The 20,283-nt window shown below is 45.2% G+C and overlaps 2 protein-coding genes across 4 annotated transcripts; both read right to left on the bottom strand.

Annotated features, from left to right (window-relative positions):
- Positions 1-782: 782 nt before the first annotated feature.
- On the bottom strand, positions 783-4,106 carry LOC106606035 (uncharacterized). The gene is made up of 2 exons (XM_014202106.3): positions 3,849-4,106; positions 783-1,640 (listed from the first exon to the last, which is right to left on the bottom strand). Exon 2 carries the CDS (start codon positions 1,625-1,627, stop codon positions 839-841), a length of 789 nt encoding a protein of 262 aa, XP_014057581.3. The 5' UTR covers positions 1,628-1,640; positions 3,849-4,106; the 3' UTR covers positions 783-838.
- Positions 4,107-4,818: 712 nt separating this feature from the next.
- Positions 4,819-19,993, bottom strand: LOC106596708 (lethal(3)malignant brain tumor-like protein 4). Of its 3 annotated transcripts, none has more exons than XM_082960247.1 (21): positions 19,709-19,993; positions 15,837-15,967; positions 15,525-15,702; positions 14,866-15,301; positions 14,610-14,736; positions 14,459-14,510; positions 14,180-14,274; positions 13,984-14,088; positions 13,675-13,810; positions 13,338-13,429; positions 12,835-13,063; positions 12,650-12,735; positions 12,309-12,419; positions 12,079-12,196; positions 11,566-11,665; positions 11,238-11,435; positions 11,003-11,113; positions 9,259-9,323; positions 8,981-9,144; positions 8,746-8,808; positions 4,819-8,553 (listed from the first exon to the last, which is right to left on the bottom strand). In XM_082960247.1, the coding sequence occupies exons 2-21, from the start codon at positions 15,945-15,947 to the stop codon at positions 8,425-8,427; spliced, it is 2,706 nt and encodes a 901-aa protein (XP_082816373.1). In that variant the 5' UTR covers positions 15,948-15,967; positions 19,709-19,993; the 3' UTR covers positions 4,819-8,424. The 3 variants fall into 3 exon arrangements, with proteins under 3 accessions (XP_082816373.1, XP_045554389.2, XP_082816372.1); XM_045698433.2 differs by having other exon boundaries at positions 14,180-14,268; positions 15,837-15,972; positions 19,709-19,959; XM_082960246.1 differs by having other exon boundaries at positions 15,837-15,972; positions 19,709-19,957.
- Between the last annotated feature and the right edge of the window lie 290 nt (positions 19,994-20,283).

Here is a 20,283-nt window from a genome sequence, read left to right as displayed (position 1 = left end):
GGTTTCGTGTACCTTAAAGACCAAAGGTTTGCTGCATACATGCTGCAAAGATATACTTCATATATGCACTGCAAACAGACTACCCACTGGGCACATTTGGTTGAGTTGTCAGCTAACGTGAATTCAACATGAAATCAACCAAACAAATTCACAATGACATTGGATTTAGGTTAAAAGCTGGGTGGGAAAAGGACACAATTGCCTTACGTTGATGACTTTTTGCAAATGTTTTGTTGAAATGAAGTGGAACAATGTGGATTCTACCAGTTATTGGGCCAGTGGGTAGTAACATCTAACTCAAGTAAAGAGCAAGCATGTGGACAGCCAACAGCCAACTATGAGAAGGCATTCACTTTCTTTTCATTGCTATGATTTCTGTCCATCTCTTGAGCCAAGTTTGTGTGTGTGTAAACAGAAACCCTAAAGGAGAACAGCCATGACAAACAGAGTCACTAATATTAGATAAAACTTTGAGTTACAGTTAAAACGACATCATGAATCAAAGTTCTCCAAAGCAGCCTGTTCCATAGCGGAATGTCTGGCTGTATTTAGTGTGTACGTGCATCATTCAGAATGGCACCACAGTCACTGTCTGCAGCGGAATCCTCCCCCAAGCCCAAATACAGTCAAACACCCCTGAGAGAGACTTTACTACCCAACAACAAGCTGACGTCACCTAGCCCTGTCTCCCCCTGGCCCTGCCCGTCCTAGAGGGGTAGAGAGAGATGCCCAACACACTCCACTGCATCTGCAGCCTATAGAAACCACAGAGAGAGATGGAGAAATATGTGGTGCATTTATTTAGAAAAGCGTGTACAGATGTGAGTACAGTAGTATCTCAGAGTTGGTGAATAGAGTGGATAGGGGAGCCTGTCTGGACGTTATAGTTGATCTCACTGGAGTTACAGGAGTCAGAGTACACAGAGGAGGGAGCTGGGGAGGGACAGGAGGAGGGGGGGTCCTGGTGGTGCAGGACTCTGGTCAGCAGGGTTGACCCCCCCTTACCCCCCACCGCTCTGACTCTCTCTTCATGCCCCTGTCCCTCCCCTGGCAGCAGTGAGCCCAGCGCCCCCACAGAGAGAACATTCAACTCTGATCCCTCAGGGAGAGGGGAGTGTCTGTCTGAGGGCTCTCTCTGGTTCCCCTGTTCCACATCCTCATAATCACGGTTCTCCCGGCGCCGTTCCCTTGTTTTCTTCTGTTTGCGTTTCCCCAACTCCTCAGGGTTCTCAAGGTTCTCACGCTCTCGGTTCTCGCGGTCCCGGTTCTCGTACAGCAGGGTTCCAGCACAGATGAAGATGAACAGGCCGAAGCCCATCACGACAGGGCCGAGCAGTTTCATTCGCTCGCTGTGGGAGCTGCCTCGCCCACCCACAGGGTTAGGGGTGGAGCTAGCGTACCCGGCCACGGCCACAAACATTCCCACCATCACCACGACAACGCCCGCTATTAGCCACGCCCCAGGAGGGGAGCGGAGGCGGAGTCTGACTTCGAGCTCATCCTTCTGTTGCTGTGGGAAGCAGAGTGGGCAGGGCCATGTGGTTTGTGGGCAGGTTGTTTTAGGTGAGTGGGAGGAGTCTTGGGTGCAGACGGTGTTGACCGCTCCAGTGGACCCCGCTGCTGTCATCCTCTACCACAGACTGGATAGACAGAGGACAAGTACAGGAGAGACAGAGAGAGAGGACGAGGACAGGAGAGAGAGGATGAGGACAAGAGAGAAAGCGAGGACAAAGACAGGATAGACAGAGAGAGAAGAGGAGGACAGGAGAAAGAGGGAGGACGAGGACAGGAGAAAGAGGAAGGATGAGGACAGGAGAGAGTGAGAAGATGAGGACAGGAGAGAGAGGGAGGATGAGGACAGGAGAGAGAGGGAGGATGAGGACAGGAGAAAGAGAACAGAAGAGAGGACGAGGACAGGAGAGAGAGAGAGAGAGAGAGAGAGAGAGAGAGAGGATGAGGACAGAAGAGAGGACGAGGACAGGAGAGAGAGAAAGAGGACGAGGACAGGAAAGAGAGAAAGAGGACGAGGACAGGAAAGGAGAGAGAGAGAGGGAGGACGAGAACAGGAGAGAGAGAGAGAGGACAGGAGAGAGAGGGAGGACGAGAACAGGAGAGAGAGAGAGGACAGGAGAGAGAGGGCCGAGGACGAGAGAGAGGACGAGGACAGGAGAGAGAGAGAGGACAGGAGAGAGAGAGAGAGAGAGAGAGAGAGAGAGAGAGAGAGAGAGAGAGAGAGAGAGAGAGGAATGAGGACAGGAGAGAGAATGAGGACAGGAGAGAGGACGAGGACAGGAGAGAGAGGGAGGATGAGGACAGGAGAAAGAGAACAGAAGAGAGGACGAGGACAGGAGAGAGAGGGAGGATGAGGACAGGAGAAAGAGAACAGAAGAGAGGACGAGGACAGGAGAGAGAGAGAGGATGAGGACAGAAGAGAGGACGAGGACAGGAGAGAGAGAAAGAGGACAGGAGAGAGAGAGGATGAGGACAGAAGAGAGGACGAGGACAGGAGAAAGAGGGAGGACGAGGACAGGAGAGAGAGAAAGAGGACGAGGACAGGAAAGAGAGAGAGAGGGAGAACGAGAACAGGAGAGAGCGCGAGGACAGGAGAGAGAGGGCCGAGGACGAGAGAGAGAGGGAGGACGAGGACAGGAGAGAGAGAGAGAGAGAGAAGACGAGGACAGGAGAGAGGGAGAAGATGAGGACAGGAGAGAGGGAGAGAGGACGAGGACAGGGAGAGAGGGTGAGGACAGGAGAGAGAGAGAGAGAGAGAGAGAGAGAGAGAGAGAGAGAGAGAAGAGGATAGGAGAGAGAGAGAGAAGACGAGGACAGGAGAGAGGGAGAAGATGAGGACAGGAGAGAGGGAGAGAGGACGAGGACAGGAGAGGAAGGGAGAGAGGGTGAGGACAGGAGAGGAAGGGAGAGAGGGTGAGGACAGGAGAGAGAGAGAGGACAGGAGAGAGAGAGAGAGAGAGGACAAGGACAGGAGAGAGGTAATGGGGAAGAGAAAGGGGTTAAATCAGAGGAAGAGAAAAAAGACAGGGGGAAAAGGGTGGGGTGGAGAGAGGGATTGTTGAGAGTTGACTTTGTAAACAACAGGAAATGACGGAGGTGATAAGAACCCCAGGAGTTAATGAGATGCAGTATGTGAGTCTCTCGCGCCTCCTTCTAAACTCCACGCTAGGTTATTTTATACACAAGCCCGTTCACTGTAGCCGTCACATTTAAACTCGAACTAAATATTCCACAATAGCCTATGTAAATAATAAAATAAAGCACTGTCAAGACAGACATATCAATGGCGTCCAATTCTGAACTAAATTGATAATATATGGTCCCAGTGGTAACTCTCAATTGACCAAGTCCCAGATGTAGCTTCTATTAGATTTCACATAAAGTAATTTCGTCTGATTTGGGGCTTTCCTTGAACATAACATTCAATCATTCCGTCACTTAAACAAGGAACATGAATACAAAAAAGAGACATTTAGTAAAGATCACAAAAAGTTCAGAAATTGTAGATTTTACATAACATTATATAAATGATGGCAATAACATCAGTCAAAAACGTTAACCGAAGGGTTGAACTTCTTCAACATTGTACCAGACCCTCGACAACTTTTCTCGAGAGAGCGGAGTTGCGTTGTTCGATTCCGGATACAATGTAACGGTAATCTTTTAATTTATGGTTATCTGACACTAAATCCTTTTTGACATTGGGGATGTCTGAATAATGTTTTAAAAAGTAAGTCAACACTATTGACCAAATACAAACTAACATGAACAAGTAACACTTGCTTTTCATGTGCTGCGCTGTGATTTTTGAGAACGTTCCGATAATGGTTACTTGCCTGGATTTGGCTGTTGCTCCGTTGTGGACATTTCCGCGTCGCTCCTGCTGCTGACATATCTGGAACTATTTTCTCAACATGATGCCCGTTATTTATTTTGTCCCTACATTAATGTGGTCAACGTTGACTCTTCAGCCCCCTCTTTAAAATGTTTTCCCGGAGTTTCACCCCTCAACCAGGCTGCATATTAACATCTGTCCAGCCTTGGTTTAAAGCGGCGAGTAGGCTAATACGGCGCATGCGAGATCTTGGTCCTCATAAATTCCCGATGAGTAAATAGGCCTAAATGTTTCAGTTGCTTTTTGACTTGACTCAATACTGTGCGCACACTTTTCTTTTTGGAATAGTTTGATGTTTCAGAAGCAGTAAGCCAGAGCATTACGCTCTGTGTGGTTTTTTGGGGTTTTAATATCCCAACTAGGGTCATTTTGCTGGACCCCACAAGGAAAAATGCTACTTTAGGTTTAGGGTTTACAGTTAGAATTAGGGATTAGGTCTAGGGGGTTAAGGTTAGGGAAAATTGATTTTTTAATGGGAATCAATTGTTTGGTCCCCACAAGGATAGTTAAACAAGACTGTGTGTGTGTGTGTGTTAGCAAGATAAACTGTGTCTGGTTGTGAGGGGTCGTGGGAATCGCTGGCTGGTTTGGGCCAGTCCCACAGGGATCCTTTTAGTTATTATTAGTTAGAACAGCAGTATACTGGGGGGATGAAGGGAGGAGAAGAGGGATTGATAAATAGATTGGTGTGGGCCGGGATGGAGAAAGGCTTATGACATAACCAGGTGTGTCCGTGGACAGGACAGGTGTGTGCTTTAGGTGTGGTGTCAGTTCCTGTGAATCTGAGACATGATACAGACACATCACTGACACTAGGTAATGATGACCACAGATCAGTGTGGTTAACAGATCAGAAGAGTGGATAACCAAGCCCTCAGGCAGTATGCACATTAAAACAATATACAACCCCAAAGACTGCATTTCATTTATTCCATTCCACTCACACACTCCAGCAAACACAAGCCAACATGCACCTTCACGACTCACACCATCTCACAAGTCAACAGCACTTATTAATTCCCCTTAAATTAAAATGCAGAAATCCCGGTTTTGAATATAAACTATATTGTTGATAAACACATTTAAGCTCATTGCAACACACTTCCGAGGACATTGACAAAAAAATAGTTTACAAAATTTCACTAAAGCTTTAAAAGATTAATTCCTCAGTTCAATAATAAAAATTACATTTTTAATTTCTTGGAAAAGATTGGTATTGATTTGCATAAGCTTCCAAATAACCACTTCCTATAGGGATGCAGGGTGTCACAACCCCAGAGCTATAATACACTATTTACACTGTGTACACAAAGATCAATCAGACCAAATGAAACAGGAAACAATATTCATTCAGAGCAAATTGATGAATTTTCTCTTTCTTTCTTTACATTCCAATTTCATTAGCGTTTTACCATTAGTTCTAAAGCAGGTACATAGAAAAACATCTCTCTTCAGTTGAATTAGTCCTGAAGTCCAGCTTTCCTTAAAGTTACAATGCTATAACATTCACCCTTTTAAATAAACATCTGACTGGCGCGCGCGCGCACACACACACACACACACACACACACACACACAATCAATCCTCTCCCTCCACCCAAGCCTTGAGACGTGCCAACCTCTTCCTGCCCTGGACATGTAGAGGAATGTATCCATCTGATAGAGGTAAATTACATGGTGATTTTCTTTCACAACAACAAATAAATCAACAAGTATTCAAGTAAAAACATGTATGGACTAATCTGGTTCCATTTGCTCAACAATTTAAAATAAAAGCAGATTTAAAAAAATGATAATATTAAAGGTTGACGCAGCGATTTGACGTAGATGCTAAAAGTAAACAGCATAGTGGATCAATTCCCACAACAACTACGAGCGTTAAAGCGAGAGGCTTAACTTCTCCGCTGTTTTGATTCCTGGTAGCCAGGCCAGGGAACAGTGTGAAGCGAACCCATCCACATCTGAGGGGAGGACGGCTCATAGTAATGTCTGGAATGGAGTGAATGGAACGCTATCGAACACATGGAAACCAATACCATTCCACTGATTCCGTTCCAGCCGTTACTATCAGCCCGTTTCCCCCAATTAAAGAGCCACCAACCACCTGTTCTGCAGATACTGTGTGTGACTGTGAGCGAAGTCTTGCATCTCGCTCATCTCAATATCTGTGGTGCTGCTCGTGGCAACGTCATTTCACTGAGTCTACCTTAAAATTGAATTGAATATCACTACTTTAAAGATGCCTGAACTTTAAAGGTGCCCACTGCTCATTTCTTACTCACTCAGAAAAACATTTAGTTAATGGGGTAATCTGCAGTGGCTACATACACCAAATGAAAGCTTGTTCAACTGTTGTACCCCATCAAAACCCCAAAACACCAAATATAAGCTTGTTCATCTTCAATGTTGGTAAACAAAGTAAATGTAAACAAACACTGTATAGCCTCAAAACATGGTTCAAACTATCATTTTGATGATGGTCAGTCCTTGTATACATACCGTAAATTCCGGAGTATAAGCAGCAACTTTTTTCCCAGCTTTGAACGTCGCGGCTTAAACAATGACGCGGCTAATATATGGATTTTTCCCGCTTTCTATTTTTTTTTCTTTCAAAAAAACACATTCTGTGACGTGCTCAGTTTTTAGGCGGCATGATGCTTTCATTAGACCAATGAAATTGCCAAACGGGTTAAGGTCAAACAACTTTTTTGTTTACTGTTTAGATTAAATCGAGCGCGCTCAAACTTCCCATCATTCTGATTGCGGTAGTCATTTTGTCACCCTCATCATGGCAAAGACACGGAGAAATGCATATGATTCAGCTATCAAGTTGAAGGCAATTGATCTGGCTGTTGGAAAAGGAAATAGAGCTGCTGCACGGGAGCTTGGTCTTAATGAGTCGATGATAAGACGTTGGAAACAGCAGCGTGAGGAATTGACTCAGTGCAAAAAGACAACTACCGGTAAAGCTTACTGCTAATTTTTTATTTTTTGTTACAAGCCGTGTTTCGTTAAAGCCTATTTATTTTTGTTACAAGCCGTGTTTCGTTAAAGCCTATTTATTTTTGTTACAAGCCGTGTTTTGTTAAAGCCTATTTATTTTTTGTTACAAGCCGTGTTTCGTTAAAGCCTGTTTATTTTTGTTACAAGCCGTGTTTCGTTAAAGCCTATTTATTTTTGTTACAAGCCGTGTTTTGTTAAAGCCTATTTATTTTTGTTACAAGCCGTGTTTCGTTAAAGCCTATTTATTTTTGTTACAAGCCGTGTTTCGTTAAAGCCTATTTATTTTTGTTACAAGCCGTGTTTCGTTAAAGCCTGTGTAAAGTTCATTTATTTCAATGTACCGGTAGGCACCTGCGGCTTATAGACATGTGCGGCTTATTTATGTTCAAAATAATATATATTTTTTGTTAATTCAGTGGGTGCGGCTTATATTCAGGTGCGCTTAATAGTCCGGAAATTACGGTAGTTGTGTCTATGAATTTGAGAGCGGTAACATTTCTCCAGCCCCATCCATCCCTCAGCTTTTGGCCAAAACAATGGTGGGGATACTGCTTTGTTATTGTTTCAACTCCGGATTGCCCCTTTAAATAATAGTTGTTGCTATGTTATAGTATAAAACACTTTCTTGGGTTGTCTGTGATGTCTGTCTGACAGGTAAGATCTCAATTGCATACTCCTCCCGTCCTCTCTCCTCTGGCTTTCTCATCCAATGGGTTTTGAGAAGGAGACGAGGAGAGGACACGAGGAGTATGCAATTAAGATCTTCCAACAGACACCACAGGTACATCCTCTCTGTATCCTCTCTACTCCTCTACACTGACACCAGGTACATCCTCTCTGTATCCTCTCTACTCCTCTACACTGACACCAGGTACATCCTCTCTGTATCCTCTCTACTCCTCTACACTGACACCAGGTACATCCTCTCTGTATCCTCTCTACTCCTCTACACTGACACCAGGTACATCCTCTCTGTATCCTCTCTACTCCTCTACACTGACACCAGGTACATCCTCTCTGTATCCTCTCTACTCCTCTACACTGACACCAGGTACATCCTCTCTGTATCCTCTCTACTCCTCTACACTGACACCAGGTACATCCTCTCTGTATCCTCTCTACTCCTCTACACTGACACCAGGTACATCCTCTCTGTATCCTCTCTACTCCTCTACACTGACACCAGGTACATCCTCTCTGTATCCTCTCTACTCCTCTACACTGACACCAGGTACATCCTCTCTGTATCCTCTCTACTCCTCTACACTGACACCAGGTACATCCTCTCTGTATCCTCTCTACTCCTCTACACCGATGTGGAAGAACAGGATAGCTGAAAGCAGATTCCTGGTGGCCATCCATTACGTTGCCCTGACCTATCCTACAGGCTCAGATCAGTGCAGATGAAGACCAAAGAGGATAAGGTGAGGAGGAAAAGAAAGGAGATGAAACTTCTCTAGACTATTCTGATACAGCGGTCCGGTGTGGGAGGAAATGAAGCGTGAGGGGGCGTCTCACTCCTCATCAGCGTTCTTCAGCATGAGTATGGCGTTGTATATCTTGAGGGCGGGGCCTAGTTTGATTGACAGGATCTTGACTATGTCTGCTTGGGTGAGAAGCAGGAAGGCCTCTCCATCCATTTGCTGGAGCGATACACAGAGACACAAAATAAGCTCCAACACAGAACGTGTGTGTGAGTGTTTGAATGTCAATGGCAGAATTGAATTTGACTTGGTTGCATTGTCATAGGACACACCAACCAGGAGCAGCAGATGAGAGGAGTGTGTGTGACTATCGTGATTCACAAAGTTGGGGTTTGAAATGGTAGCTCTTACCTCTGTCCTGAAGGTGGCAGCATGCTCTTTGCAGCCTGGGAGCCCTTTGACAAAACTGGCCACCTGACCCACAGGGAAACAAACATTAAGACACACACACACGTGATTAAAATGCAATAGGATACACAAAGCTATTGTATTGGGTGTATGTATGTGCTTTGCACAATATATGAGTTTGTACAGTATGTGTACAGCGCCTGTACATGTTTGTATTGCTTATGTGTGCATGTCTGACCTCGTCAGCAGTCCAGGTTGCAACTCTCTTAGCTGTGAGGCCCAGGACCTCAGGGAGCAGCTGGCAGTGTTTGTCCCAGCACAGAGCCACCCTGTGAGGGGGAGAGGAGGAGCCACCCGGGGAGAACACTGACTCATGGAGCGCCTGCTGGAGAGACAGGGAGTCTGGGGGAGAGGGAGGAGAAATTAGCTGTAAATATCTTCAGTAGACATGCACAGACAATATATAATCCACACAGCGTTACATCCATTCTCTATTTCTGAGAGCAGAACCTCTACCTTTCCCATCTCCACACTCCTGCTTGACGACGTGCAGCTTCAGATACTTTGGGACTGGAGCAGACCTGTTGAAAGACAACATACAGCGCCTTCAGAAAGTATTCACACCCCACAAATCTTCCCACATTTTGTTGTGTTACAGGCTGAATTTAAAATGAATGAATTAGAGCTGTGTTTTGTCACTGGCCGACACACTGGCCCCATAATATCAAAATGGAATTATGTTTTTTATTTTTTTTTATTACTAATTAAAAATGAAAAGCTGAAATGTCTTGAGTCAATAAGTTCAGGAGTAAAAAGGTGCTTAACAAGTCACATAATAAGTTGTATGGACTCACTCTGAGTGCAATAATAGTGTTTAACATCTCTGTACCCCACAAATACAATTATCTGTAAGGTCCCTCAGTCGAGCAGTGAATTTCAAACACAGATTCAACCACAAATCCAGGGAGGTTTTCCAATGCCTCGCAAAGAAGGTCACCTATGGGTAGATGGGTAAAAATAAATAAAAAAAACAGACATTGAATATCCCTTTGAGCATGATGAAGTTATTAATTACACTTTGGATGGTGTATCAATACACCCAGTCACTACAAAGATACAGGAGTCCTTCCTAACTCAGTTGCTGGAGAGGAAGGAAACTGCTCAAGGATTTCACCATTAGGCCAATGGTGACTTTAAAACAGTTACAGAGTTTAATGGCTGTGGTAGAAGGATGGATCAACAACATTGTAGTTACTCCACAATACTAACCATACTGAGAGTAAAGGAAGGAAGCCTTTACAGAATATAAAATATTGCAAAACATGCATTCTGTTTGCAACAAGGCACTAAAGTAGTACTGCAAAAAATGTGGCAAAGCAATTAACTTTTTGTCCTGAATACAACATGTTATGTTTGGGGCAAATCCAATACAACACATTACTGAGTACCACTCTCCATATTTCAAGCATAGTGGTGGCTGCATCATGTTAAGGGTATGCTTTTAATCATTAAGGACTGGGGAGTTTTTCAGGTTAAAAATTAAACCTAATGGAGATAAGCACAGGCAAAATCCCAGAGGAAAACCTGGTTCAGTCTGCTTTCCACCAGACACTGGGAGATGAATTCACCTTTCAGCAGGACAATGACCTAAAACAACAAAGCCAAATCTACACTGGCGTTGTTTACCAAGAAGAGTGACATTTCCTGAGGCCGAGCTACAGATTTGACTTAAATCTACTTGAAAATCTATGGCAAGACCTGAAAATGGTTGTCTAGCAATGATCAACAACCAATTTGACAGAGCTTGCAGAATTTTGCAAAGAATAATGGGCAAGTGTGGAAAGCTCTTAGAGACTTACCCAGAAAGACTCACAGCTATAGTCGCCGCCAAAGGTGCTTCTACAAAGTATTGACTCGGGTGTGAATACATTTACATTTTAGTCATTTAGCAGACGCTCTTATCCAGAGCGACTTACAGGAATACTTATGTAAATGAGACATTTCTGTATTAACTGCCAAAAAATGTGCTAACATTTCTAAAATCATGTTTTCACTTTGTCATTAGATGTGCAGATGGGTGAGAAAAAAAATCTATTGATTCCATTTTGAATTCAGGCTGTAACACAATAAAATGTGGAATAAGTCAAGGGGTGTGAATACTTTGTGAAGGCACTGTACTCTCTTAGTAAACCAACAACAAACACTCTGCTCCATCATGCATTCTAGAGTTTGGTAGGAGAGAGAGGAGTCTGAGTGCTACCTCTTGGCCTTGGCTCCTTCGTTGATGGGCTCAGTGGAGCCCCCTGGTGGCTCACTCTGACTGCTGCACCTGAATCGTTCGCCCTCGTCAACCGTCGGCCCCCTAGTTACACTACCATAGAAACAACTGTTACCATGGAAACAACTCCACAACTCCTGACTTTATTTGCAGTCAGATAACAAACAAAGTCATGGAAGCTCTTCCGAACCCTTTCTGTTACATGTTCCACACATACCTGGTCTGAGGGGAGTCGTCTGCAGGCTCGGGCTGCTCTGGTGTGGTGGGGCTGTTTGTCTGGGTATGTGAAGGAGGGTCTGGGCGTCGCCCACGGTGATGAGGCCCACTCAGGGTCATAGGTCGTTCTCCACTCAGACGGTCTGGTACCTGGCCCTCCCTGTTCAGGTTCATCTCCGAGTACGGACAGCTCACCCCCCTACACAAGTTCAGAACAGGAACACACATCGCCTTGCTCACAGATTACAGCACACAGATCACAAGTCATTGTATGACGTGTTTTGATTACAAAGCTTTTTTGACAGTTAGTGTGTGTGTTTGTTACTGACGTGTAGTGGGTTCCGTAGCGGGGTCCTCGGATGTGACCAACCCCATTGCATCCTGGGGTAGGACAGCCCTGCCCTGGGAGGACCAGCATATCAGTGGAGCCTGAAACACACCAGAGTTAATACTACTAGTTAATACTACACACAGAGACACACAAACACACATAAACAGAGACAAAAACACCAGAGTTAATACTACACACATACACACATAAACAGAGACAAAAACACCAGAGTGTTAACCCCACACACATAAACAAAGCGACAGAAACACAGACTTGCAGACACACTACACCAGAGAATGACCTGACCACAGACACTATATGGTGTGTCTGTGTGTATGTCCCCACAAACCAACAGCTCCAGCAGCTGTGAAGAACCAGCATCATTTGAGCTACATGTCTTTTCTCTGCATGCACCTTTTTGCCAATCTTACACTTTGGGACAGATTGGGAAATATTTGTGGGTTTTAGCAAAGTTATTACCATGTCAATTTTTTGGAAGTGTGTGTCTCACCATTGGAGGGGTGTTGTAGGGGATGACTAGTCTTCTGACACCAGCCCACAGGGTGCAGGTCTGGGCAGTCAGCATCCACCCAGTAGTCATACTCCTCACTCCAGCCATCAAAATGGATCTGAGAAAGACAGAGAGTTACACACAAACACACACACACACACACACACACACACACACACACACACACACTACTCCACAATAATCATACTGCACTCTCACATACAGCGTACCCTCAGTCGGTGGTCCTCCACCTCGGCGATGGTTGCTACGCGGATGAGCATGGGGTTCCTCTTATCGACGGCTTCCAGCTTCATTCCAGCCTGGAACCCATGGCACGGACGCTACAGGACACATTCAAGAGTTTACATCAGGTGATACAGATGGATTAATATGCATGTTTTGTAACGGTGTAGGTGACATAAATAAAGAGTCAGTGGACCCAGAACAGAGCCCTGAGGAACTCCATGTGAAATTCCCCCAGGCCTCCCAATCAACACCAACAATGTAATTTGCATGTGTCACATGTTTTGAGTGTCAACTGTATGTGTGTGTGAGAATGTGAGTGTCTTACCAGTTTGAAGGCACGTGCAGGGGCTGCCTGTGTCCCAGTCTCCTCCATGTATTTATCCCAGGAAAAACTCCTCGGGTGCTTATACTCTGAGAGGAGAAACCACAACACACACCCTTATACAATGTTTGAGGGTGTATCCAAATAAAGCGTTAAATATGTTAAATAAATATGTTTGTGTGTCTCACCAGCAGGGGTGGTGAGGGTCAGCTCAGCCTCCTCACAGTAACCTACAGGGTGGATGTAGGGACTGCTGGCATCACACCAGTAGTCATAGGTGTCGTCCCAGTTGTCAAAGTGTATGAGGAGTCTGTTGTCAACAGCAGCCGCGATGGACGCTACGCAGATCAGATATGGGTTCTTCTTATCCACCGCCTCCAGCTTCATACCCGCACGGAACCCCGACGGAGTCACCGACTACACACACATGGTTCATAAACAAACTTACTTGAATGGACCTAATGTCACCAACTAATTCATTTACATTTTAGTCATTTAGCAGACGCTCTTATCCAGAGCGACTTACAGTAGTGAATGCATACATTTCATACATTTTTTCTCCGTACTGGTCCCCCGTGGGAATCGAACCCACAACCCTGGCATTGCAAACACCATGCTCTACCAACTGAGCCACAATTCACAACTCAAACACACTATTAATGGATCCACACAGGCTGTCAGGTAGGCTCACCGTGTTGAGGCTCTTGAAGAGGTGTTTGGGGGCCAGCTGACCTCTGCAGTTCTTCACATACATGTTCCAGTTGAACTCCCCATCCTTACAACCTAGACAAAAAGTTGAAGGTTATAGTTTTGTCTAACTACACACACACCATTGTACAGTCGGTAGAATATGCATGTGTGTCAGGTGTGTGTGTATGGTGTGTTTGTATCTGTGTCTGGGGTGTGTGTGTGTGGGGGGGGGGGGGGGGGGGGGGGTGTATGTGTGTGGGTATGCCTGTCGGGTGTGTGTGTATGCGTGTCGGGTGTGTTTGTATCTGTGTGTGTGTGTGTAGTGTCTGTATGTGGACCTTTAGGCAGTAGCAGCTTGTGTCCCATCTTCTCACACCAGCCCGCCGGCTTCACATCCCAGGTGTCAGCATTTACCCAGAAGTCATAGCACTCTGGATACCCGTCGAAATGAAGCCTTATCCTATAACCCTGGACCTGAGACAGAGAGACAGACAGACAGAGAGACAGACAGAGAGACAGACAGAGAGACAGACAGAGAGAGAGACAGAGAGGAAGGAACGCAAAGAAATGAGGGAAAGCAAAGGGTTAGTTGTTAGAAAACAGAAGTTCCTCCTATATCTTATTGGTCTGACCTGTTAGACACGTACCTCAGCAACACTGAGCACACAGAACAGAGAGGGGTGACAGGGGTCCAGTCCTTCTAACTTCATCCCCACTTTGAAGGCATTCCTGCTCTGAGGGAACGACTGGTGCTGCGAGGCACACACACATAACACTCTTTCACATGTCTGTACAGCTGTGTGTGTGTGTCAGAGAGAGTATGATAAAGTGTGCGTGCCTCACCTCCTTGAACAGTTTAAGGGGGGCAGCTATAGCCTTCTCCTCCTCCATGTAGGAGGGCCAGCTCCAGGGTCGCTTCTTATTGGGTGGGGCTGTCACTGGGGGTGGGAAAATGAAACAGTCACATCAACCAATCAGTGACATGAAAACCAGCAGGGTTGCAGCACTCATGACCCCTGGTCTACTTGATTGGACAAACTTTCCAGCCCTTGTCATTCCCAAAAAATCCATCCCTCCAGCTATCCATCCTCTCCCTCCCCTCAGTGTAATAATAGGACATACCTAGCTTGGCCAGCTTAGCAGCTCTCCTCCCTTTGACAGCCTTGGCCTTGTCCTGTAGAGAGAGACAGTCACTCATCGGCAGGTGAGCTGCCACACACACAACATTACAATGCTTTTCAGGACCAGCGTTGGCCACATCTTATATCGTCACCTCTTCCTCCTCCTGGTTATCTTCCTCTTCATCACCAGAGTCCATGTAGATCTTCCTCTTCTTCCTCACTCGTTTCCCCAGTCCCCCCTCCCACCCCTCTCTCTCCCTCTGCTCTCTGGGAGATGACCTAAACACACATGGAACAGAGGTCATTCTAGGAACTATGCTGATGTGATGACTGTTTTGGGTCTTAACTGTTACTACTATCAATATGCTTTCTAAAATACAGTACAGTAAGAACAGCTAACATCTTTACCTGCCACTGGAGGGCTGGACACAAATGGAGCTGCAGTATTTGCCCTGGAGGAAACTCTCCAGTGGACCGGAGCCCCCACACGACCTACAGCTAGCCATCGCAGCCCTGGGGCCCGCCGCCTCCGCCCTGGGGCCCGCCGCCTCCGCCCTGGGGCCCGCCGCCTCCGCCCTGGGGCCCGCCTCCGCCGCCCTGGGGCCCGCCTCGACACTGGGGCCCGCCGCCTCCGCCCTGGGGCCCGCCTCCGCCATGGGGCCCGCCGCCTCCGCCCTGGGGCCCGCCTCGACACTGGGGCCCGCCGCCTCCGCCCTGGGGCCCGCCTCCGCCATGGGGCCCGCCGCCTCCGCCCTGGGGCCCGCCTCGACGCTGGGGCCCGCCTCCACACTGGGCTCCTCCACAGTGGTACCCTCCTCTAAAGACAGACGCACAGGGCCTTGAGCTGGGGGAAAGAGCAGAGTAATATTGAAGCTTTGTAGAATTCAACGTTGAATGGGGAAAATGTAATGGATTCTATGCCCCCATCTGCAGTGCACCCAGTATGTAGTATACTAATATACACAGTGCTGACATATATCAGAGCTATGAGTCTAAATACTACACACCTGTATTATAAACAGTCAAAACTATGTTATAACTCCTTCATAACCGTATGTTTACTTTACCCTTAGGTGCAAGTGGCTGGACTTCCTTGACTACAGAAGAGGCTGCGCTGCTCTCTGATTGGGCCTCTGGTGGAGGGGTGGGGCTTTTCAACTGGGCGGGGTTCTGGGGGGTTGGCCCTGCGTCTTTGACCTCTGGCTCTGTCACGATCTCCAAAGTTCCAAACTCTGTCATACGGAACTGAGAGATACCAGTCAGTCACACACCTGTCTGTAGTATCCACACACACACACACACACACACACACACACACACACACACACACACACACACACACACACACACGCACACACGCACACACGCACACACAGTACCTTGATGTCGCTGCCGGGCAGTGTGGCGATGCCGTCCTGCCAGTCCAGAGCGCCCATCATGTCAAACTCTGCCCCCTGGGAAGGGCCATCGCTGGGCGGGGTGTCAGTCATCTCTCCCTGCTCTCCTCCTCCTGCACTGACATCAATCAATCCATAGGTCAAAATCAAATCAAATCAAAATAAAATGGTATTTGTCACATGCGCTGAATACAACAGGTGTAGAGCTTACAGTGAAATGCTTACTTACAAGCCCTTAACAACAATGCAGTTTAAAAAACAAATAATATACCTAAAAAAATAAATAAATTAAAGTAACAAATTATTAAAGAGCAGCAGTAAAATAACAACAGCGAGGCTATATACAGTGGTTAGTCGAGGTAATTGAGGTAATATGTACATGTAGGTAGAGTTATTAAAGCAACTATGCATAGATAATAACAGAGAGTAGCAGCCGTGTAAAAGGCGGGGGGGCAATGCAAATAGTCTGGGTAGCCATTTGATTAGATGTTGAGGAGTCTTATGACTTGGGGGTAGAAGCTGTTAAGAAGCCTCTTAGACCTAGACCTGGCGCTCCGGGACCGCTTGCCATGCGGTAGCAGAGAGAACAGTCTATGACTAGGGTGGCTGGAGTCTTTGACAATTTTTAGGGCCTTCATCTGACACCGCAAGGTATAGAGGTCCTGGATGTCAGGAAGCTTGGCCCCAGTGATGTACTTGGTCGTACGCACTACCCTCTGTAGTGCCTTGCAGTCGGAGGCCGAGCAGTTGCCATACCAGACAGTGATGCAACCAGTCAGGTTGCTCTCGATGGTGCTGCTGTAGAACCTTTTGAGGGTTTGAGGACCCATGCCAAATCTTTTCAGGTTGTGTCGTGCCCTCTTCATGACTGTCTTGGTGTGATTGGACCATGTTAGTTTGTTGGTGATGTGGAAACCAAGGAACTTGAAGCTCTCAACCTGCTCCACTACAGCCCGTCGATGAGAGTGGGGGCGTGCTCGGTCCTTCTTTTCCTGTAGTCCACAATCATCTCCTTTGTCTTGATCACGTTGAGGGAGAGGTTGTTGTCCAGTCAGCCAGTCAATGGGCGTGTTCGAGCAGATACATTTTGTCTAGTCGACGGTCACCGCCTTTCAAAGTGTGTTGCAACATGGGGATAAAAATTGTCCGACTTGTGCCTACATGTCGACTGCTTGAACTTGACAAAAACGATGTGATCAAAGGTCATGCAGTTTTTGATGAAGTCGCTGCTGTTGCTTCTCACCAACTGCACCATGCATTATTTGTCAACCAATCATTAGGATGTTTTTGGTGGACCCACGTGAACGTGACCAAAGACGTGACAAACAGGAACCAACTTTGCTGCGATTCTAAAGCTTTAGGGGATACAAATGAAAGTGATATTTGAGACCTCTCTCCAACCAATTAATTGTACACATGTTATGTTTTCAGCTTGTGAGTGTGTGATATAGAAAAGTATAGAAAAGTTTATTTCGACATCTATAAAGAAAAACGTTTATATACAATAGCAGGTATGTTGACACTGCCATGTTGATCTGAGCCTTTCTGTTGGAAAACCATTACTTGGGCCGGGAAGATACCAGTATCGCGATTCTCGTTAGGATCATGGCAAGGAAACAAATTTATTTTGGAAAGAAGCCCTATAGGTGGAAATAAACAGTATTATGTTGTCATCCAGAATCACATTGATTTATTTCCAAGCTATAGCCTCAATATTTTACATACAGCAGGTTTTTAAAGGACCAAAGAGTTTTGTCTGCCTCGGGTTAGAATTTTTGCATTGTAAAAAATATTGTGATACTGGTATTTCGATACACAGCCTAACCATTACAATGTCCGACATTTGGTTGTGCCCAAATGCACCTCGCCTGACTTTACTCGTTAACACAAAGTTTTGTTAGCCTTACTACTTGAACACACTCAATCAATCAATAACCATACAGGTGTCACATCCAAACTACCTCGTACCCCTGAATATGGACTCAGTACTGGTGCCCTGTGTATATAGCTAAGTTATCCTTACTCATTGTGTATTTATTCCTTGTGTTCTTATTTTTTCTATTTCTCTCTCTGTATTGTTGGAAAGGGCCCATCACTAAGCATTTCACTGTTAGTCTACACCTGTTGTTTAGGACGCATGAGACAAATAATATTTGATTTGAATTAAGACAGCACTCCCGCTTCAGCAGTGGATGGGGAAACACTGCCACATGCCTATTGACATCTGCCTGTCTCTCATGTTAAGACAAGATGTGTGGGAGTTTGTTCATGCAAGGATATGGGCTAGAATAGGTCTGTCTGTATGTTCTCAAAGTAAAACTGAAATTGTATCCATTTGACAGATCCTTCTCAAATGTCTATCTATGTGTTGTTTTCATTTTATATAAGATATCTATGTCTGTATCTTTGTAATCTTTTTCCACCATGTACTTTAGGGACCACAATGGGAATAAGTCACTGACTTTATTTAGCAATCCCTATTAAGTTTTTTAAATGAATGTAGTGTGTGTGTATGTATTTTTTTAATTAGCTAATAAAAACAATCAATCAATCAAATGACATTATCCAAAAAGTGGTACTCTAAAAATATCCCTGGCACAAAAAGTACAGGTACCTGCAAGAAGTCAACCAGCGCGTTGTCGGGTACTAAAGAACCGCATCCCATCGCCGCTAGAGGGCGACTGTTGTGGAATACGTGCATGCACTTATATGAAGCAAAACAAGTAAATATTTTACTTTTTAAAGCTAAATATCTCAAAATAAATGCACAAGCACTCCTGCATGGATTGGCCTAGAACACAAGTATTGACAAACACCGTGAGAGACGTGTCAAATACAAGTTAAAAGAACAAGTTCAGCTTTTCCTTGTTTTAACAGTATCTTATTAAATCGGCTGTTTGCATTGACGCGGACAACAGAGATGGTAGAATAATCAATGTTTTTAAAGAAAACAATGTGTTCTGCATATAAAGGTCAAATGTACGTGTGTTTTAATCAAACCATGATCACGATATAACGTTTTCGCCTCGACGCTGCATCAACACTATATTTTGGTACGAAAGAATATTTGTTTGACTGAAATATACGGATGGGAAGTAAACAATGAAGTGTGCTGTTCAACAGCTGTCAGTTTACGTTCCCAAGTATAAACCTCGAATTTATTCGACCATAAATAAAGTGGACGTGCGCCCATGATTAGCATTCGTCTTATACAAAATGGCGGAGCAAAGGAAGAGGCCACCAACACGTTAAAACTATGTAAATGACTCAAGTTATTTATTGAAACACATAATGCAGGGCCGTGTCTGTCAAATAAAACCAAATATATACCCTGCAATTTCATATGTTAGTGTTTTCCCTCATCATGGCCATTTTCTTTACTTTCCCCTTGTCTCGGAATGTCAGCCAGCTAGCTGCCAGCTAGCTTGCTAACTGCTTCTGGCTAGCAAAGCGTCACTATGGTTCAATTGAAATAGGTAGCTAGACGGCTATGAACTGGGACTAGCATTTTGGCTTGGTGTAGCGAAGTAAGGACAACCAGTAATAAATAAGTTTCCAGGTTTTGAACGTTAGAAATTGCTTAGGAACGGACTTCCACATTAGTTGGTATAAATAAGTAAATAACCGCCCCTACACTGCCTTATTTCTTCAATGCTAAAATATAGAATTGCTTGCTTTTAATTTCTTCAATAGAAACTTGACTCTCCGATTTATCTTTACGGTTTTAAATCACAGTACAAATAATAAGAACCGGTGCAAATTATAAAACGAACGATGCTTTATCGATTACTGTTGTTATTTGCAACATTTAATGTATAACGGCGATTATATTGTTTGAAAATTATGGAACTCACCTCGTTTCTGTTTTAACTCTTATTTTGAGCTGGATAGTGGATGCAATGCGCATGCGTTCAATGAACGCTGCCTGACAACTTTGGATCTCGGTAAACTTGAGCACACAACTATCGATGGTCAATAGGTACAGCAAGACGGACGCTTAGAGTGGACATGTAGTTTATTAAATATTGTATTAATGCCTTGGGACTAGTCTTTCTCCCTCGTGTATTTTCAGAATCTCAGAGAGCATCAAATCGGAGCGCAGGGGCGTGCAGAGTCTGTTTGGCGTGGCGCGCGTTTTCCATTGTGGTCATGTCGCTGGATGTCGTCAATAACTGTTTACGTCACCACCAGTCAATATTCTCCCCATATGTTAAAAGAAAAATGACAGTAGACTAATCACAAACCCAACTTCTAGGTGTTTTATGAATTTGGCCACACTTCCAACCAGTAATTCCGAAAAAAAGTAAGAACAGTCAAGTCCAGACGCCAAATAGGTCTACAGTAGTTAGACCGTAGTGTTGATTGCAACAAGGCCTATAGGCTATCAGCTCTTAATGTTTCTTATTGTAAAACGTGATGCCTTTTCATG

The sequence above is a fragment of the Salmo salar genome, chromosome 02 (genome assembly GCF_965601325.2).
Source record: "Salmo salar chromosome 02, fSalSal1, whole genome shotgun sequence".
Lineage (NCBI taxonomy): Eukaryota > Metazoa > Chordata > Actinopteri > Salmoniformes > Salmonidae > Salmo > Salmo salar.
This window is presented reverse-complemented; position numbering and strand designations above follow the sequence as displayed.